This window comes from Anabrus simplex, chromosome 1, assembly GCF_040414725.1.
Source record: "Anabrus simplex isolate iqAnaSimp1 chromosome 1, ASM4041472v1, whole genome shotgun sequence".
Taxonomy (NCBI): Eukaryota; Metazoa; Arthropoda; class Insecta; order Orthoptera; family Tettigoniidae; genus Anabrus; species Anabrus simplex.
The window spans coordinates 226,439,654-226,462,000 of record NC_090265.1 but is presented as its reverse complement, the minus strand read 5'-3'; the positions used below and the strand labels follow the sequence as shown (position 1 = coordinate 226,462,000).

Sequence of the window (22,347 nt, the reverse complement as noted above, 5' to 3'; positions counted from 1 at the left end):
TTATTATTATTATTATTATTATTATTATTATTATTATTATTATTATTATTATTATTATTATTATTATTATTATTATTTGCGAATAGTACCATGAAGAGCAATGCCGAAGTCCTTAGAGAGTTAGGAGAAGAACGGAATCTGATGACTGAAATTGAAACACGGAAAATAACATTTATTGGTCACATTCTGCGGCATGAGGAGTTGCTTTGTAACATAATTGAAGGAAAAATTGCTGGAAAAAGAGGAAGCGGATGACCCAGAGTGTCTTATTTCAAGAACCTGCTTCTGAGGATGAACTGCTATCCTACGCTGAATTGAAAATACTGGCTCAAGATGAACGTCTATGGCTGCAGCGTCAAGACTTACCCTTTAGAATACGATGAGGACCATTTGGGACTACGCAGAGTACTTGGAGGCATGCATTTGCCTTCCTTTGGGCCCATATTTATTTCTGTCTTCGGACCAAGTTGTTACGGTCTTCTTCTTTAGTTTTTCCTCTTGGTCAACTTGCCATTTGTAAACTTTGAATCTGAAGATCACCCGGTTCTGGACATCTGCTGGTGTAATTCCTACCCGATTATAGATATTTTCATACGATGCCACCTGCGTGACTTACGCGTCAGTTTCAACCTCCCATGCTCACTGAGTGTTAGTTCATTTGACGGTGAAACAGGAAACTCTGCTCAGGAACAATAGGACGGTTTGTTTTGGCGATGTTTGGTTATTTTTTTTTTTTTGGCAGCACTGATAGATATTACTTAGATCTGCCATATTTGCCTTTTAGGGACCAATTCTAAACTGTGATTTTTCTTATGTAGGTGTAGCGAGCCTACCTCTTACTTGGAGGCCTCGGGTTAAGTTCCCGGCCAGGTCACGGATTTCTACCTAGATGTGAGGGCTGGCTCCAGGTCTACTCATCTTACGTGAGAACAGTTGAGAATTTAACTGACGGTGAGATAGCGGCCCCGGTCTTGAAAGCCAAGAATAACGGCCGAGGGGATTCATCGCGCTGATCATGTGTCAACTCGAATTCTGCAAGAAGTGGTCGCTTAGCAGTCCAAGGCCCATCCGGGCTGAAGCATCAAAAGATCTATTATTAGGTGACTCCAATGGTGTTGCGAGGACATATTCCCAATCTGATGACTTTTCTTCAATTGTGAATGTGAATCTCAAGCAACGGAATACGTTTGTCGACACAGTATCTTTAACCTAGACTTTTGAAACCAGCAATAAAATGGGTGACCATTTGATATCTCAGCTTTGCACTCCTCCGTCTTTTATAGCTGCATACATCCATTCTTCTTTTTGCTATCGTCTCTTTAGTTACGGTAGCATGGTTGGGTGTTTAGATGCTGCTTGCAGGGGATGTCGCAATTTCATTGCATTGTTTCCGTCGATGTTATTCAGCCGTTAAAGAGGTTTCAAACTCCTGACTTATTATTATACCTATTGCTTGCTACGCGATCATCTCAGGCAATTCAAATCCATACCTTCATAAAGGGATGACGGAGAAACGAAATCGTCGGGGCGCACAAGCTGTAAACTTAAACCGTCGCGCGTCATAGTGAAATAAGACTTCTTTAAGTCTTCGCATATCTGTTATTTTACTAGTGAATTCACCGTCTTCGGTAGTCGTGTTCCTCGTTTAGTTCCCGGCCGGATTTTATAATTGAACGGTAATGAAATGAAATGTCGTATAGCTTTTAGTGCCGGGATATCCCAGGACGGGTTCGGCTCGCCAGGTGCAGGTCCTTCTATTTGACGCCTGTAGGCGACCTGCGCGTCGTGATGAGGATGAAATGATGATGAAGACAACACATACACCCAGCCCCTGTGCCACTGGAATTAACCAATTAAGGTTAAAATCCCCGACCCGGCCGGGAATCGAACCCGGGACCCTCTGAACCGAAGGCCAGGACGCTGCCGAGTCGTTGAACGGTAAATTACCTCTGCTTAGAGACTAGATGTGCGTACTGTCCTAAACATTTCTTCAACTTACTCCATGCTAACAAGCAGGAGATCTACTTTGCATAGGATGCACCGGTCTAATAATAGCCACATGAATGTGTATAAAATTTCTTCTTCTTTTTTTTACAAACTTCTTTAATTCGCACCAACACAGACAGGTCTTAGCGCGACGATGGGATAGTAAAAGGATGTAAGTGAGAAGGAAGCGGCCGTGGCGTTAATTAAGGTACAGCCTGGTGTGAAAATGGTAAACCATGGAAAACCATCTTCAGAACACCTGACAGTGGGATTCGAACCCACTATCTCCCGAATGCAAACTCACAGCTGCGAGACCCTAACAACATGGCCAACTCGCTCGGTGAAAATCGGAAACCATGGAAAACCATCTTTAGGGTTACCGATAGAGGGGTTCGAACCCACCATCTACCGAATGAAAGCTGATAGCTACGTGACCAAAACCGCCCAGCCACTTCCTCGGTTGTACGAAATTTTAAAATGCTGCAGTTCCATGGGTTATACCAATTTTTTTAATGGAACAGCATTCAATAAGGACTACTTGGTATGGATGGTGAGCCGAATACTATGCATCTCAGAGTAACTATCGCTATCAACAAATATTTGTATTACGTTTGAGATGGGCTGATATTTTCAATGCTCTTCTCCTTAGAACAATAACGAAAAAAGTACTGGAGTATATATATGATTTGTACTTTCACGGCCCCCGATCGATCCACCTATTTATAATTCAAAATTAGTCTGTTTTTCGTTGCTTTTCTTGTTCTTTTGTTTATGCCAATTCACTCCACACATTTAGTGATTTTGACGTGGAGTAAGTCTGTGGTTTATGCGTCCCTCGATAAAAATTCGCGTGTCCAAAGAAGTAACTACACCAGATTTCCTTCAATTATTTCAAAATTAAAACGCTGGCAAAAGTATAAAAACTGACTGGAAGAGAGGAAGATCCAAAAAGTTCCATATGTAGTAGGCAGATTGTGCAGTAGTGTGCGTCGTGCGTATCCGCCATTTTGTGGTAAAATCGGAGTTCAGAGCGTGCTGTAAAATTAGTACAATCGGGACCGCGTGCTGTGAGGTGCCGTACGAGAAAATTTCCGGAATAGTTGTAAATTTTGTGTAAATTTTCGGTGCCTCAATAGTTAAATCTAAATATTGTCCAAGCCTACCACAAATGGAAACGAGAGGAAAGAATGAGTCGAGCGGAATTTAAAAAATCACAGAATATCCGAGGCTTTGTGTTGGAGGGCCTAAATAAAAGATAAGAAAGCCGAGTACGTCTGATGCTCCTGTCCAGCCCATGGAGGTTCATATACGCTCAAAGATACTCGAGAAGATGTAATCGAATTAATGAAATCGGACATAGTGTGCTTTTACAACAAATACGAAAGGAGAACCCATGTAAAAGAAAACCTACACCTACGCGACCTATTTTGAGCCCAAAGGACCTGCGGTCCTTGCTCGGGCACAGACTTCACCCAATTTCTTTTGCAAGTTTTAGACTACTTAAGACAAATGCGCATCTTAAAAAAAAGTATTGTGTGTCTGTCTATTTGTACGCTTTTAACGGGAATACTACTGGAGTTATTTCAATAAAACTTTACATTTAGAATGTACCAACTTTAAGATCATTTTAAAGTGCATATCCTTCCAAAATTCCTCTGGGGTTTGTCAGGAAGCATGCCCCCCAAAAATTCTAAATATTTCAGTTGGTGTTTGGTTTACCAGAAATGTTGTAGAATAAAATGGGTTAAAATGTAAGTCTAAACAACGTTCGTTTAGTGTAAGAATTCAGTAGGATGGCGATTTTGGATATTTGGAATTACTCCGGTCCCAGCAAGAAGTGTGACTGTTGTGTAAATAAGGAATCTAGCTTTTTGAGGTGAGTAGCAGCCCTCAGAGGTTCATTAGAAATTTTCTCTGTGAAGATGTTGAGAATAGAAGTTAAGGATCCAATCACCTCTCTCTTAGAGAACAAGGTCATGGCTTGCTTACTGTAGGGAACTTAGAAACCGTTGAACAGGCTTAGGAAGGGAGTTTCACGTTTCAAGACCAACCTGAAGACGGGGAACATGGTCAACAACAACAACAACCACAACAAAAACTGCGGTATCTTACAAGATCCAAATCACATGCTGGTCTGACCTGTTCAAAAGAAGACATTATGGCTGCATATAAAGCCACACCTGTTATTACTCATTGGAAAAATATTATTTGATTCGGCACGAAAATTATGAATGTCTATACATCATAAATACCAAGACATAAAATAATCTAGCACCACCACTGACCGAAAGTTAACTTCTGATACTTGATTCCTGCGCGATTTGTCCCTTATCTCCCCTCCTTGGCCCGAAAAGTTCATTCTCGCACGATGTTTCCTCTCTCCCCTCCCGCTCCACTTCGAGCCGAACATGTTCTCGGACATTCACGACACTTAAATCCATACACTAAGTAATAGGCACTGCTTAGTCAGTTCTCCTGTGGTATTGGTAGCGAACGGTCCATACACACGCTTGCTAACGCACAACGAATTTGAACTGCTTATTAGTGTGATGATGATGATGATGATGATGATGATGATAGTAATAATAATAATCTTAGCGTCTTCCCCCGACAATTCAGGTTCCGCTACTTTGAACGCCATTCTTTACTTGGTCCTGTTAATGACATCATTAGATCTGACACCCACTATATCCATGTCTTCCTTAAAACGATCATACCACCGTTTCTTGGGACGGCCGCATGGTCGATTTGCTCCTGGATTTTACTGGACAGCTGCCTTAATAATTGATCGACCGTCTCTCCTCGTGACATATTCATACAATCTGAAGCGAGCTTCTCGCATCCTGCCCAAAATTGGTACAACTCCCATCCGTTGCCTGATATGGCCACTTCTGACGTAGTCGAGTTTCGTATGTCCTAACGACCAACGGATTATTAATCATTTCCATTCCATGGAGGGATTGCTACTGAGGCTGGCGAACATTCTGAACATTCCCCTTGATGTATTGAAAGTACTAAAGCCACAACTGTTGCTACTCACTGGCAGCCATTTCATCCACAGTGAGTTTACTCGTGCTCAATCATTAAGGGATGTTTCGTCACCCTAGGTGATGTAAGAAACGAAGTATTTTAATTGGGTGGTTTTAACGAAGTCTTGACCAGTAACCTTCATGGGAAGTGTGATGCTAGTGAATGCGTCAGCTATAGGCCGATCTGCCAGCTGTGTCACGCTATGAACATCTTTGAGCCCATTCTTGGCAGTCGCCTCCGTGACATTGTGAAACTTACATGCACTATGGCTTTGTGAAGGGATATGGGACAACGGATGACATACATGCTACCAGACTGCTCACAGAAATGAAAAGAACAAACCTGTCCATACAGCCTTTTGGACTTGGGGAAGGCGTTTGATCGAGTTCTTTACAAAATTATTTGGCAAGTACTTTGATAGTATGGTGTTCCCGAGGTGTAAGCCCATTGGACTATTTTCCTCTATTGTAAATATAGCAGTGTGGTGCGATGCCAAGCAGGGATCTTTCCTCCTTTCCCCATTCGAGTTGAAGTCCACCAAGGTTCGGCCCTTTCTCCCCTGCTCTTCATACTGTGTATGGATGCGAGAACACCTAATATCCAAACCCCACATCCATGGACACTCCTACATGCTGATGATTTCCGGTTGGTCGCAGAATAACGACATTCTCCTCAAGCAGAAGTGCAGGAGTGGGACACCAAATTAGTAGAAAATGGACTACGGCTGAACACTATAAAAACCAAATGCACGGAGTGCGGATCGCAGATACCTGGGTCTCAAGAAAGTTGAATAGTGTAGATACCTTGGCTGCCTGATCTGATCGAACGGTGAAACGCTACCTCATGCCCGTGCTCGTGTTTGCGCGAGGTGGCCGAAGTGTAGGCAAGTTAGCGGAGTCTTCTTTGATCGCAAGATACCCATCCACCTGAAGGCCAATGCTTACAGGAGTATCGTACTCTTTCTCTGTTTCTGATTGCTGGCCAACATCTGTTGAACATGAACAAGCACTATACGTCAGAAGATTCATATGCTTCGCTGGCACTCGGTCTGACACGACGTGATCCGAGTGATGATGGTAGTTGCTCTCATAACCGAGAAAATGTGGAGTGCTCGTTTATGCTGGTACAGTCATGTCATGCTGCCCAGCGCCTCAACCCAGATGGACATCGGCCCCGTAGGCAACTTAAGAAGCGGTGGCTTGATCGGGTTAAAGATGACATAGCACACCCCAATGTCTCTCCTCGTGATGCCCTTGATCGACAGAAGTGGGGATTGGCATGAAAAACAGTGGGCTCTGCAGCAAAGCGGGATAATCTCGAAGAAGAAGAAGAAGAAGAATATTATGATGAAGAAGAAAAAGAAGAAATAGTAGTAGTTTCGTTTCCATGAAATTGTGTAATTGTTTGTTATTATGTAATTTAAATTTTATTTTTATTATACTATTGTAAGCAGACATTGTCACCGAGATATCTCCCAGTTGCGCCGGGCTAGGTGGCTAAGACAGCAGGTTTGATCCAGGCTCAGTTCTCATGTCGGTGGATTTACCAACACGTAAAGGAACCCCTGGAACAAAATTCCGGTACCTTGGAACATACTTCGTTCTTCTCCGATCTTGACGGTATTACTTTTCCGAGGTCTAGAGAGTTTTTCAATTTGATGCATTTTATATACTTTTCCTTTCTTCAACTATACATTTATTCTCCAAAAAGTTCGAACTTTCCCATGTAGTTTCTTGTTAACCCCGTCAAGCTACTCCTCAAAGCATCTGTCAACACCAGCCTATACCTGCAAGCCGACTGGCTGGACACCAATCGAGGTCTAGACAGGTTTGAAAATCCACAGCCTGTTTCCAGTCATTCAACCGGGTCAGGAATGGAATGAATGAAGTCCCCATCTAGGGGCGAGGATAGGAATTGTGCTGGCTGCCGAAGCCTGTCGCACTCCACTGGGGCAATGATTAATGAATGATTAATGAAATGAAATGAGATTGGAGAGTGTTGGTGGAATGAAAGATGACAGGGAAACCCGGGGTACCCGGAGAAAAACCTATCCTGCCTCCGCTTTGTCCAGCATAAATACCACATGGAGTGACCGGGAGTTGAACCACGGTATCCAGCGGTAAGAGGCTGGCGCGCTGCCGCCTGAACCACCGAGGCTTCTACATAGGTTCCAGGGCTTAAATGTACTGTATTGGATAAGGGTTTAGTTCAGCCCATAACTACGTCACAAACCTCACTGTCGTAGAATATTGCCAAAAATAAGGTTATGTTATTACATAATGACGACCAGTTACTGCAGCTATTCGTATTTGCGTTCAGTGTCTGTGTAATTTTGTTAATTATAAAGCACATTACATATTTAAAACCAAATCATTTAATCCTATAACCTACTATTTCATGAATTAACTCTATAAATACGTAAGCAGCTTTGAAATTTCAATGAGTCGCAACAGTATGCCGGTAATCTGTGCTGTTGGAAGAGCACTCTCCAGGATAATTCAGTGCGTCAATGCCATTCTAACTAGAGGTAAGCTCCTAGAAAGTAGTCCTATTCATGGTTCTTTAGGGCCCTGATTCTAATCTAATCCAGCTGCTACAAAACTCGCCTGCAACTCACAAGAGAACTGTTTGGATCGGACCAGGCTATGAAACTTAGTAGGATTATTTATTAAGACTTCTTAAACTTAATGGTAATAATTCCTCTCCAGTAAAATAATACATACTAAAAAAAAAAGTTTTGTGGTGCTGCAGTTTTTTTGGAACGTGTTGTATCGAAGGCATCGATTGCAATGAAACTTGTTAAGATGATCAGTTAAGACATCCTAACATCACTCCACGCCTCGAATTCTACATAGGCCGTCGAAGAAATTTAAAAAAAATGATTCTGTAAACGAATCAATCAGTTTCATCGTCTGTGCTAATAAAGGGTTATATTAATAGCAAACATGTTTATATATGGATGACAAGATTTTAAAAAACCTACAGTATTTAATAAGTTATCTTCCATTATATTAAAGTACTAGCTGTTACCCACAGCATCGCTCGCGAGGATTTGGCAAGTTGATAAAAATGAATTGTTCCTCGGTACTGCACTAAGACATTATCTGAAAATCCATAAAGTATAAAACTTACCGTCCGCCTCTGTGGTGTAGTGGTTAGCGTGATGAGCTGCCACCCCCGGAGGCCCGGGTTCGATTCCCGGCTCTGCCACGAAATTTGAAAAGTGGTACGAGGGCTGGAATGGGGTCCACTCAGCCTCGGGAGGTCAACTGAGTAGAGGTGGGTTCGATTCCCACCTCAGCCATTCTGGAAGTGGTTTTCCGTGGTTTCCCACTTCTCCTCCAGGCGAATGCCGGGATGGTACCTAACTTAAGGCCACGGCCGCTTTCTTCCCTCTTCCTTGTCTATCCCTTCCAATCTTCCCATCCCTCCACAAGGCCCCTGTTCAGCATAGCAGGTGAGGCCGCCTGGGCGAGGTACTGGTCATACTCCCCAGTTGTATCCCCCGACCAAGAGTCTGAAGCTCCAGGACACTGCCCTTGAGGCGGTAGAGTTGGGATCCCTCGCTAAGTCCGAGGGAAAAACCGAACCTGGAGGGTAAACAGATGATGATGATGATGATGATGATGATGATGATGATAAAACTTACCGGCGACGTAAAGCCGCTAGCAAAAAAAAAACCGAAAAATTGCATTTCATTTGCCCCAGAATCTCTTTGCAAACCACGTTTGTGGCGTTGCCTCTTGGGGCTAAGATGACCATGTAGAGACATGGAACTCTACATGTGAAAACCAGTCCTTTTTTAAAATGGAAAAGAAAGGGTTTCTTTATTTCTAAAGGAGATAACAGATACCAATTTTCACGGCTGTAACATGTTAAGTTTATAAGATATTCTGTAGATATACTCATTTTAAAAACTGCCCCACTCCTTGGCTGAGTCGTCAGCGTCGAGGTCTTCGGTTCACAGGGTTCCGGGTTGGATTCCGGGCTGGTTCGGGGATTTTAATCGCGTGTAATTAATTCATCTGGCTCCGAGACAGGTTGTTTGTGTTTGTCCCAACACTCTCCTCTTCAATTCGCTCAACACACCACATTACCAACCACAACAAGGACGCGCAATATTAGGCTGATTACATCCCTACAAACGGGGTTGGCGTCAGAAAGCACATCCAGCCCAGGGGGGTGCACTCAGCCGTGCGCAGAAGGTGTTGCATTTTCCTCGCTTAGCGCATGACGTTACGGTGGAACAGCTAGCCACGCGGGACCAGGGTAGATCGAGGCAAATTCTTCAGTTATCACATGTATCGGATGTATTTGTTTACCTTTAAAGTGCGTGGGTGTTTAAACGAGTGTCAGAGGACCTAGTTTCTTTTTTCGTTTGTGCTGTTCAAATACATGGAATCTTTCGGCGTTAAATACATTTTCCCCCAACTTGGCAGGTTCGATCCTGGCTCAGTCCGGTGGTATTTGAAGGTGCTCAAATACGTCAGCCTCGTGTCGGTAGATTTACTGGCACGTAAAAGAACTCCTGCGGGACTAAATTTCCGCACCTCGGCGTCTCCAAAAACCGTAAAAGAGTAGTTAGTGGGACGTAAAACAAATAACATTAATTATATTAAATACATTCTCACAGCAAGTTTGAATCAAGATTGCCTGGAAAATTTCTTTTCGCGCCTAAGAGGTCTTGGGCATTTTTACGATCATCCATCTCCACCTGATGTGAAAAATAGCATCAGACTGTTGTTGTTAGGAGCCAATTCCAGCGATATTCCTCATTCCAATGAGTCACCTGTAGCTCCTGCCGAAGGAGGAGACTTTGTTACATCGGCTATCTTTGGCAACATCCTCCCGGATATTACAAGCTTTGGCGATGACTGAGGGTGACAAGGATATTAATGACATTGAATTGCCAGCTGTTGATAGTGATGATCTATCCTTACAGGAAAATCCTGACTGTAGTGTGGAGGGATTCAAATACGTTGCAGGGTTCATCGCATATCGCTGCCGAAAATTTCACAGGTCCCTGGGCACGCCTACAGGAGAGTTGTTGATACCACCTGATGAACCAAGTCTGGGGTGGGTACACGTGCTGTTTCGGGGAGGTTTGCTCGTCCCTTCCGATAGTTTTATGGAAATTATCACTAAATTCGAACTGATATTTGCTGAAGTTCACGGACGAACAGATTTGAACAGGGAACCAGAAGTTGTGAACAATATGTTTGTGAAGTTGAAAAGCCGCTTTCCTGACGTCCATCCACAAGTCTTGAAATCATGTGCTAAGATCCGAACCTTACTCCGTTTGCGTTGGTTGGCTGCAAAACAGAAATAAAAATAGAGGCTTCCCGTAATAATTAATTAATTAATTAATGTTATTTGTCTTACGTCCCACTAACTACTTTTATGGGTTTCAGAGACGCCGAGGTGTCGGAATTTTGCCCCGCAGGAGTTCTTTTACGTGCCAGTAAATCTGCCGACACGAGGCTGACGTATTTGAACACCTTCAAATACCACCGGACTGAGCCAGGATCGAACCTGCCAAGTTGGGGTCAGAAGGCCAGCGCCTCAACCGTCTGAGCCACTCAGCCGGCAAAGAGGCTGCCCGTAAGCGAAAAACGAGAATGTGGCATTTATCAACAGAGTAAATGTCAAGAAATGTTCGTTACCGTTGTATTTGTTGTTTTAAACTTCGTGTGCAAAGCCACGGGACCTTTGCCTTATGCGCAGAACTCGGGAAAGAACTTATTTCATACCCTGTCTCGCTTTCATTGACTACGATTCGAACTGTAGCCCTTTTGATGAAAATCGGATAGATAGTGAATATACTAGACTGTGATACTCTTCTAGACTTATGTTAATGGAAAGAAAGACAAACCGTTTATTTGGTGCTAGTGTTCTAAGACTTGAAGTTATTACATATCGCAATGTATCCTGTAAGTTTTCACCGTGAAGTGTTGAACAAATTAACAGTGTTTGTGACATAAAACAAAACCCATCTGTCAGTCAGAGTGAGGTGCAGATTCCATGCATTTCGTCAACATCATCTTCACTGAGGTAAGAGTGAATAACAGTAAATAAAAATAGTCTTATTTGTCCCGAATCTGTTGATTTAAACCTAACATATCGCGCACTTCTAAGTACCTCTTATTTTGTAGCGCTACGATGTTATACGTATTTTATCTTGTACAGAATGTATATTTCTATAGAATATATTGTATGACGTTCAAAAATTCTAAAATATCACTTCGGTATATTATTAAAATGTGAAACATTACCCGCGCGCTAATACAGTCTGCCGTCAGCGGCTACCAGCGATGTTCCATGGTGACGTCACAGCGACAGCCAATGGCAGCCCGTAACGCGGAATGACTAACCTTACTGTTCTCTATTAACCTTGATCCAGCCGTAAAACAGGATCAAATCCACACGTGCGACACAATTAGCACCGGCGAACCCACAAGTGGGAAAAGCGGTAGAAGAATAAGATATTCAGTTTAAAAATTCACCCGCTTTTTTTATTATTTCACCCCCTTAAGTGGATTTTCCAAGAAAAAGTGTGTTTATTTTTAAAGGAGATTCCATGTACCAGTTTTGACGTCTGTAACATCTTCAATTTATGAAGTATATATATCATCATATAAAGAATTCAACTCCTTCCTCACCTATTCCCTCCCACTCCTCTTCACCCCTGAAGTGGATTTCCAGAAAACAAAAATTTGTGTTCTTTTATTTTTGAAGGAGATTCCAAATACCAAGCTGTATGTCTGTAACATGTTAGGTTTTTGTGATATATTGTAGATAATCTCGCTGCTGTAAGAATATTGGAGCTGACGTTGCCATGGTTACGGTAGTTCATTTCTTTATCAGATTCCTAGAGCAGGGGTAGTGTGGTGCCAGTATCTCCAAACGGTTGATTTTAGGGCCCGCAGGGCGTACCGAGTTTTGTTCTTTGCGTCAAGGGACTTAAATTGAGCTTTGTCTCGTCCTTGTACAACAAATTCGATATTTCGCCCATATTAGCGTAGTATTTTTATATCTCCCCCCTCTCGAATTTTTCTGAAAATAAAATATATCCTATAACACTCACGGATAATGTACCTTTCTATTAGTGAAAGAGTTTTTGGAATCGGTCCAGTAGTTCCTGAGATTAACCATTACAAACAAACAAACTTTACCTCTTTGTATGTTAGTATAGATTAGCACTCAACTGTTGTGATATATCCACAAATGGATGTGTTCATAATATAGATTCTTGGAGCCTGAAATTCTGTTTGTATTGCAAAAAAAGTCATGTTTTAGTATAAAGTACTTTATATAACTTTAAAACATAAGTATCGGTATATTTATACAATGTATACAAAATGTCATTCTGTTTAACATCAGCCATCTGCTCCGCGCCACCTAGCTAATATTTTAGCATTTAATCACAGTATAACACTACTGTTTATTTTACGGCACAATAATCACGGTCGTTCCATTTAGAGGTGAGCTCCGAGACTTGTACTCCTGTTCATGATTATTGAGGCCCCTGATTCTCTACTACCCTGCATGACAGTTTCATCCAGACGCTGCAAACCAAGAAACTCACCTGCAACTCACAAGAGACCTGTTGAGGTCGGACAAGAGCGATCGTAATGAAACTTGGGTGGTGAACTAAGTCTTATTAAACTTAATGGTAATAGTTACTCTGCCGGAAAATAATACGTATTCAAAAATAGTTATTTGTTGCTTCAGTTTGTTATGGAACGTGGTGTATCGAATGCATCGACTCCAATGACTGTTATACAGAAGATTATTATATTTTAATAGATCATTCACCCAAGTTCATTGATTCAGGTCCAACCCAGATATTTCCTTCGTCAGTGAGTTGTAATCACAACGTCAACTTGCTCGTGTGGAGAACCTTCGAAAGCACTCAGTGTGCTTCTTATAAACATAAACGTTTTCAGCCGGAGCTGTAACAGTTACTAGGATGGTAGGTAGTACAATAGAAGGAAAATGAAGAATTTGACTCATAATGTTTCTTTTCTACTTTCTTATTCAATTTTCCTTAAATTTTCGAACATATTTTCACCTTTCTTACTAACAAAATATAAAAAAACAGGTTTGTTAAGTAAATCTTAATTACCTCTTTTTTAAAATCGGTGCTTGTGGTATAAAATTGCGCAAAATTATTGATAGTGACAAAACAATGCTGTATTTTTGATCATAGTATATTAATCACTTCGATTTATTAATATTATTAATTTTGTGACCATACTCAATGTTGGGCAACAGAGAGATAAACTTCCGAATAAATATAAATTCAGAAATAAAATTAAATACGACACACTTGAAATTAATAGACATCAGGCCGTGTCCGATTATATTCGAGAAACCAACTCTTGTCTCATCTACATCTGAAAACGTGCTTTTGAGAATGGAATACTCCTCTCCCCAGTTCCGAATCACCAGAAACTGTCGAATGAATACTAGTTTATTGGCAATTAGGCATATACCTATTAGAGTCAATACAAACCAGCAAATAGACAAACGCAATCGAAAGAAATACACAAAGTAGTTCAAACCAGTGAACAGAAATACTACAAGTATAAAAAATGGGGCAATCAAAAATAAACAAACATTGAAACAGAAACTAAAAGAAAAATATCAACGACTCTAATAATTTCTGTTCAAGATGTTCATCGCTGATTCTGTATTGTTCCATACTTCTGAGTCGGAATATTATTTTGAGTACATATATGGTCACGAGACCTCATATTTACTTCCCCATACAGACATAATACTTTAGAAATTAGTTTTTCTATATTTTAATTTCAATTCAAACATGGCCGATTTTAACTGTTTAGTCACAGGTATTTACCTGTCTCTCTCGACTTCGATTGACCGAGGCTGTAGAGGCGAGACTTGGTTCATTCTGTAACATTACTATGCATATGTATGTTTAGTATAACCATACTTTATTATACTTAACCATGAGTATTCCTGCTGTATCTCCTGTTATTTCCTGTTGTATCTCTTGCTATTTGCCAAGGTTGCTTCGATTGCTTGTACCAATCCCTCATTCATGTCATTAATTTGTTCCCACCAGATTTTTATAATTATCCGTAATTTCGATAGATTACCTGGCCTTCTCCATTCCCTGTTCATTACCTTAAGAATCTTATGCTATTCTTCTACCTTTAGCATTTGTATTTCTATACCTGATATTCTCTGCGCCACTTTCCTACGGACATTTCTTTCTTCTAGATTTCTGTCCCAGTAGTTCCCCATTCCAATTCCTTCTAGTGATTGCTTTACTTTACCAACAAATATCTAGAACTCCTCCTCGTTTTTAATTATTTTTTTACAAGTTGCTTTACGTCGCACCGACACAGATAGGTCTTATGGCGACGATGGGGCAGAAAAAGGGCTAGAATTGGGAAGGAAGCGTCCGTGGCCTTAATTAAGGCACGGATCCAGCATTTTCCTGGTGTTAAAATAGGAAACCACAGAAAACCATCTTCAGGGATGCCGGCAATGGGCTTCGAACTCACTATCTCCCGAATACTGGATACTGGCCGCGCTTAAGTGACTGCGGCTATCGAGCTCAGTCCTCCTCGTTTTGAGAATAAGTAAAAACAAACGCAAGTTTATAAGCTACAGTTTTTAAATGTTCCTCCAGGCCTTTTCCACAATTTATTGGGTTCTATACTTGATCTGGATTTCGTCCAGTTTTCCAGCAGGATTCTTCTCGTGACGCCAGCCCTATGTGGCGGCATGTATTCGTAATTGCTTCAGTGGTGATCAGTAATTTGGAGCGTTGTAAGTAGGAGGTAAGGTAAGGTGAGGGTTTATTCTGCCCAAAGGCAGGTCCGAACCTCCGCAGAGGTGTGCCTGAGCCGGAATTTACGTGCGGTAGGGGAGCTCCTTTCCGCTCCTCCATTCCCTTACCCCCCACCAACAGCGCGTGGCAACCCATCCACTTCTTGAACACGCCCAATGTTCCTTAACTTCGGAAATCTCACGGGATCCGGTGTGTCAACACGGCTACGGCCGTTGGCATAAGTAAATGGAGGAAGTATATTAAGAGCAATGCTAATACTCGGTACCCAAGCCAAAGGAATTAACTAGACGCAGTTAACATGCTCGATCCGGACGGGCATCGAACCCGAGGCCCTCCGAACCGAATTATTAAAGTAAGAACATTCTTAAGAGCCTTTAGGGTAGTATATGCGATCTGAAACATTCCCAAGAGCTAACCCATTGTATCCGAATCGGAAGCAGATCATAGAAGGCAAGATAGAACGGGAAAGTGGACGTGGGTGGAGAAGATTATCCTGGGCGTAGAACTTCCGACAGTGGAATGCAACAACCCTCACACGAGAAACGCAAAATACTTCATGGTAGTCGCCAGTTTTCTTTGACGGCTTCAGAACAATAAGAATAATTAATCAATCCCATTCTAATTCTAATCTGTGAAGATGTTCATATTTATTTTGCTACGTTGAAGACCATGAATGGGATATTTCCATATTCTAAATTTACATGTAATGCGAACAAACTTCATTGTTTACAATACACCCTACTTCAGCGAGGTAGGCATTACCGCAGTCCTGTGACTGTAGAACTGATTTAACCTGTAAACTTCCACTTTTATTACACTTGTCCCGTTTTCCATGAGCACTCTCATTTAGGGGGATCTTTCATAATACCACACATATCAGTGTACTTTTTAACATCTTTAATTAGTACTGATTGTAAACATCCGCATGCTTTGATCCGTTGCCCGATTGGCAACTCGCTTTGGATTGGCTCAGTGCATTCAAATCGATACCGGCAAGAATATAATCCTGTTGTATGTTAGCGTGGGCAGAGAGAAATAATGATGGCATTAACTCATCGTACTCGATACAGTTCATAATAGCGCGAGTATTTCTGGGTCATGGAAGCTAATGTATTACTGTAAATCCGTTGCGCCTGGTTTAGGACCGCTTCACGAGGAGAGAGAGTGAAATATGAGGACGTTCACAAATAGCTTCTCGTTATCTCCCTGATATATTTGCTTCATAAAGGGGATTGAGACATCAGACACGTATTCTTGCTCGTATTATGGATTTGTGTTGTTTGAGTGATTTGTTTTAAACTTAAGGCCACGGCCGCTTCCTTCCCACTCCTAGCACTTCCCTGTCCCATCGCCATAAGACCTATCTGTGTCGGTGCGACGTAAAGCAACTAGCATAGATCTCAAAACGTTGATAGGCCTATAAGAACATTAAAAACTCATTTATTTATGTTAGATTGCTAACGTCCATTACATAGTGATCATAAGATTTGTTTTTGTTGTTATTTGGATCATCAGCCCATAGACTGGTTTGATCCAGTTCTCAACGCCACCCTATTCTGTGCTAATTTGATTTCTACGTAACTACTACATCTACTCTATCTACATCTACATCTACGCTATATCTACTCTAATGGGTTTGTCTGCTCCTATCGTTCTTACCGCCTACGCTTCCTCCCAAAACTAACTGCCAGGCTGAGTGGCTCAGACGGTTAAGGCACTGGCCTTCTGACCCGCAACTTGGCAAGTTCGATTCTGGCTCAGACCGGTGGTATTTGAACGTGCTCAAATACGTCAGCGTCGTGTCGGTAGATTTACTGTCACGTGAAATAACTCTTTCGGGACTACATTTCGGCACTCCGGCGTCTCCGAAGACCGGAGTCTTATTATTATTATTAAAACTAACTGAACAATTCCTGGATGTCTCACGATGAATCCTATCAATCTGTCTCCTCTTCTGGTCAAATGTTGTAAAATATTTCTCCTCTCACCAACTAGATTCTCTCTAATAATACTTTGATTGCAGCCAAATAGCCATAAGAAATAGAGATTAGAATACACCAAAATTGCGCGCTTGCGCCTTATTTTGCATAGTCTTTGATTGATGTTTATGTTTTGCTGCAGAGCTCTAAGTGGTAGCGTTCTCGCGTATGTCCACATAGTTTACATTCACACATCTCTGTTGGTTCATGGTAAGATGTGTTTGTATAAATACTATGGTGGAAACCATGCACTACCAATCTTGTAAACATGTGCCTCATGTCATAACTCATAACTGTATGCTGGTCCACGTACGGTCTATCATGGTCCCATTTCCTTAGAATTCTGGAGGTATATCGTCTTCTTTTTTTTTTTTTTTTGCTGAGTGATGTTAGTAGTTTTCCGAGGTTCTAGTATAAGTAGATTCTATCTTCTCATCTCATTTTCAACATTCTTCCGTAACACTAATGTACATTACAGAAGTTTCAGTTAGCTTCTTTCTGAACTAGTTTTCATCGATGTTTCACTTTCATACTCCACGCAAAGTTCTTCAAAAACATATTTATTATATGGATATGTGTGTCTAAAACCTACAAATTTATTCTTAAGAATGACCTTCCTTATTTGCACTAATCTGAATTGATGCTATCCTTACTTCTGCCATCGTCAGTCATTCTACTACGTAAATTACAATATTCATCTACTTTCCTTAATATATTTCTCAATCTAATATTAGCAGCACCACCTGACTTCATTCGGCTGAATTCCATTACTTTTGTTTCGGATTTACGTTTTTTTTCATCTTGTACAGTATACTCGAGAACTTTAGTATTTCGTGGCCAGAAATATTCATTTTAGACGAGAAATCAGTAGAGTCCTCAGAACCGCCCGGTACTTGCTTACATATTCTCTCTCATTGGTCACATACATTAGACACGTAACACATTCACACATCTGAAGAGTGAAGGGAAGATGGAGAGAGTGAAGTACGGGATATCTAGCATGAACGAAACACGCGGAGGGGGAAGTACTTGCTCTCCGCCTGCCCGCACGTCCCTACTGGCTTGACAATGATGAGAGAGGGGAATGAGGGGAGTCCCTGAAGGCAACAGACGTACTGTGTATATCAACTCATTGAGGGTCAAATTCTCCAGTTTCTTTGTAATTCTTGTTTGCGAAGGCTGGCTGTAATGATAGCGGTCTCGACCATGACTTCATTATCATCGCGCTCAACCACTGTAAGAAAGAATGACCCATAGTTTTGTTAATATTGGCCCTATTAAATTAAACTACTTTAATACTCATGCAGACACTAGCGGAAGAAGAATTAATATACTTTGCACTAAAATATACACGGATATCAGATTTGAACACAAGAAATGAGGATGAGAAAAGGTAACTATATAAAAATACAAGACAGAAACAGTACTTACATTTAAAAGCATGTAAATGAAGAATATTATCCACAATCCAAAAAATAATGGTAGATAATAATAACAATAAGATATTCTCAAATCACAGCAAAATGTCTTAAAAGAAACAAAGCAGTGCATTTTGCAAGAAAAAAGTAAATAAATAAAATGAACGCTTCCTGCACACGAAAATAATTGTATTTGTATAATCTTAAACAGTGCACTGGTTTTCCATAAAAATAACAATTTTCTACCAATTCAAATTATTGGAGGAAACTAATTAGGGGAAGAACGGAAAGAATGGTTCTTCATTACTTTGTTAATAGCAAAACCGTTCCTATGGAGTTATTGTCAGTGCTGATCAAGCAATTAAATGCCACACGTGTTGGGGCGGGATTACATCGTGCACGTTTTTTCACAAGTAAATTACAGATAATTAATTGTTTTCCTCGATTAGGAGAAGCCAGTATAGCCAGAACGTTTAACCATGGAAACATCTTAATCAGTTCCCGAGAAAATGGTGTTGGGAGTGACCTCTGAGTGCATAACGGGACAGGCCACCTCCTGGACGACGAACAGATGTGACGTTGCCTTGGTTACTTCTCCTTCATCCTCAGGGACGGCCAAAATCTTGGGCCAAACGTTATCTGTTTCCTTTTCCACCCGGAATTATTGTGATCGCGATTGTACTACTTCTCCAATACTGTGCACATACCATTCAGTAGTTTCTGCAGATCTTGGGCAGACTCAGATAAAATAATATCATCGGTAATATCTTTCAACACTTCAAGACTTGATCCAAGCCACTGAAGAGGGAATTTCTTGTTGCCTATTTCTGGGCAGACATTGTGTGAAACATGTTATGTGACATAAAATGTACTTTGTTTTATTTGTATATGATGCTTTATTTATATTTTAAGTTTTTTCAACACTCTGACACGAAATAAATAAATAAATAAATAAATAAATAAATAAATAAATAAATAAATAAATAAATAAATAATCGGCAATATCAGAGTTTAGGTTTCCTCTCTTGAACTGTGATTAATTTTTCGAATTCATCTCTGATTTCCTTTAGAGCCTATTCTATATAAATATTGAAAACGGACACACTGCAGCTTGGCTTACTCCTTTCTAGGTAGTTGCTTCACTTTAGCAGCTCTCCACGTGCAGTCCTGTTTCCTGCCATGTTCTTCATTTACTTGTTTGGAATATCTATTCTGTGATAAATGTTGACCGAGCGAGTTGGCTACGCGGTTTGAGTCACGTGTCTGACAGCTTGCATTCGGGAGTTAGTTCGTTCCAACCCCACTGTCGGCAACTCTTAAGGTGGTTTTACGTAGTTTCCCATTTTCACACTAGGAAATTTGCTGGACCTGTACCTTATTAAGACCACGGCCGCTACCTTTTCAGTCGTAACCCTATTTTTTTTACTGTTAGGTTCTTTGGTCAGACGAAATTAATTTCAGTAATAAATTTATAAACCTAGCCTAACCCCATGACACTACAGCCCTGAAGGGCCTTGGCCTACCAAGTGACCACTGCTCAGCCTGGAAGCCTGCAGATTACGAGGTGTCGTGTGGTCAGCACGACGAATCCTCTCGCCGTTATTCTTGGCTTTCTAGATCGGGGTCACCATTTCACCATCAGATAGCTCCTCAATTGTTATCACGTAGGCTGAGTGGACTTCGAACCAGCCTTCAGATCCAGGTAAAATTTCCTGACCTGGCCGGGAATCGAACCCGGGGACTCCAGGTAAGAGGCAGGCACACTACCCCTACACCACGGAGCCGACCAAAAAATTTATAAACTACCTGAAAAATAAAAGCATATGGTAACAGTATTGTACCTGAAAAAGAAATAATTTACTTATAATTTAAGATATCTCTTCTGTATTGGACAGGATTCGATCCACGATTGCCTTGGTGAAAACTCAAAGACGAAGTCACACTGTCATTACGCCCCTCACAACGAAATTTTCCAAGAACACAACACTTCATTTCATCTTCTTCTACTTCTTCTTCTTAATCTGCTTACCCGCCAGGGTCGGTTCTTCCCTCGGACTGAGCGAGGTATCCAACCTCTACCGCCTCAAGGGCAGCGTCCTGGAGCTTCAGACATCGGGTCGGGGGATTCAACTCGGGAGGATGACCAGTACCTCGCCCAGGTGGCCTCACCTGCTATGCTGAACAGGGGCCTTGCAGGGCGATGGGAAGATTGGAAAGGATAGACAAGGAAGAGGGAATGAAGCGGCCGTGGCATTAAGTTAGGTACCATCCCGGCATTTGCCTGGAGGAGAAGTGGGAAACCACGGAAAACTACTTCCAGAATGGTTGATGTGGGAATCGAACCCACCTCTACTCATTTCACCTCCCGAGGCTGAGTGGAACCCGTTACAGCCCTCGTACCACTTTTCAAATTTCGTGGCAGGGCCGGGAATCGAACCCGGGCCTCCGGGGGTGGCAGCTAATCACACTAACCACTACACCACAGAGACGGACACTTCATTTCATTTCACATAAAACTGGAGGATCTGTGGCGATGACCTCAATATCAACAGTCACCTAAAATTATATGCTTTTTTTCTTTTATAGCCAAGTGTTACAGTTCAGTTTTTTGAGAAGAGCCTTTCTAGGTTAACGCCACTTTAAGTACTCACCTGTGGTTAATAAATAACACGGCTATGAGCATTGTGCTGCTGTATTGTCGTTTCTCCTATACTTAACAATATTCTTTTCTTTGCAGGGACTTCCACATGCAACTGATACCGGACACGAGCGTCTTCGCTGATGACGTCGTTTTCGAGAGTACAAAAGGTCCAATCGATTTCGACCGCAGTAAGGCGTATACTGGCTCTCTGGAAGGTAAGATTACATGGATATAAGGAATGGGAGCCATAATTTCCGAATAGAGAACTGGGGGATGGAAACATGAACGAAAGAAGGAAATATGGAAGGAAAGAAAGAAAGATAAAAAGGAAATTAAACAAATATATGAAAAGCGACGATGAGAAGGAAGAATTGAATAGCTAGAATATCCTATTGCTATTATAACGGAGAGAATCTTTTGTGCGTTGTACTTGACAGAAAACTTTTAACGATGTTCATTTTAAGAAAGTTTGTGGTCGAGTGAGGAGATAATCAAATCTTGGGATGTCGATAATAGACTTTCTCTTCTTTAATAAAAAAAATTATTTACTGTGAAGTTTGGTGAGAGGAAATCATGCGTAAAATGATGAAGATTTGTGGTCTTTATTGTGAGATGGTGCGTGAGGTAAAGCAGGGTATGGAAAAAGCAAAGTGGTTTGTTACTAGTACTACAGAACAATAGAGGTCATCAAAGCGTGGTTCGCTATTGCAAGTTAATATTAATTGAAATGATCATAATACATAACGGAAAGGCATAAACAAGTGACAAGTTAAGATATGATGATAATGATTATTATTATTGCTAGTGACTTTACGTCGCACCAACACAGATAGGTTTTATGGCGATGATGGGATAGGAAAGGCCTAGGAGTTGGAAGGAAGCGGCCGTGGCCTTAATTAAGGTACAGCCCCAGCATTTTCCTGGTGTGAAAATGGGAAACCACGGAAAACCATCTTCAAGGCTGCCGACAATGGGATTCGAACCCACTATCTCCCGGATGCAAGCTCACAGCCGCGCGCACCTAACCGCACGGCCAACTCGCCCGGTATTATTATTATTATTATTATTTATTATTATTATTATTATTATTATTATTATTATTATTATTATTATTATTATTATTATTGCTAGTGGCTTTACGTCGCACCGACACAGATAGGTCTTATGGCGACAATGGGATGGGAAAGCGCTAGGAGTAGGACAGAAGTGGCCGTGGCCTTAATTAAGGTAGAGCCTCAAGATTTGCCTGGTGTGAAAATGGGAAACCACAGAAAACCATCTTCAGGGCTACCGACCGTGGGGTTCGAACACACTATCTCTCGGATGCAAGCTCACAGCTGCGCACCCCTAACCGCACGGCCAACTCATCCGGTTATATTAGTATTATTTATTTACCTCAATTCTGTTCAGAAATATGGAAGGACTGGAGAAATAAGATGAGCCCCCAAGTACATATACAATGTTTCCTAG

At 41.4% G+C, this 22,347-nt stretch overlaps 1 protein-coding gene across 1 annotated transcript in view; it reads left to right on the top strand.

The window, feature by feature from the left end:
- Kul (Kuzbanian-like) overlaps positions 1-22,347 on the top strand; it is a 1,041,359-nt gene that overhangs the window by 781,127 nt on the left and 237,885 nt on the right. Inside the window, exon 3 of the mRNA XM_067141147.2 lies at positions 20,974-21,092. Coding sequence (XP_066997248.2) covers positions 20,974-21,092 — 119 coding nt within the window. The remainder of the gene's footprint in view (positions 1-20,973; positions 21,093-22,347) is intronic.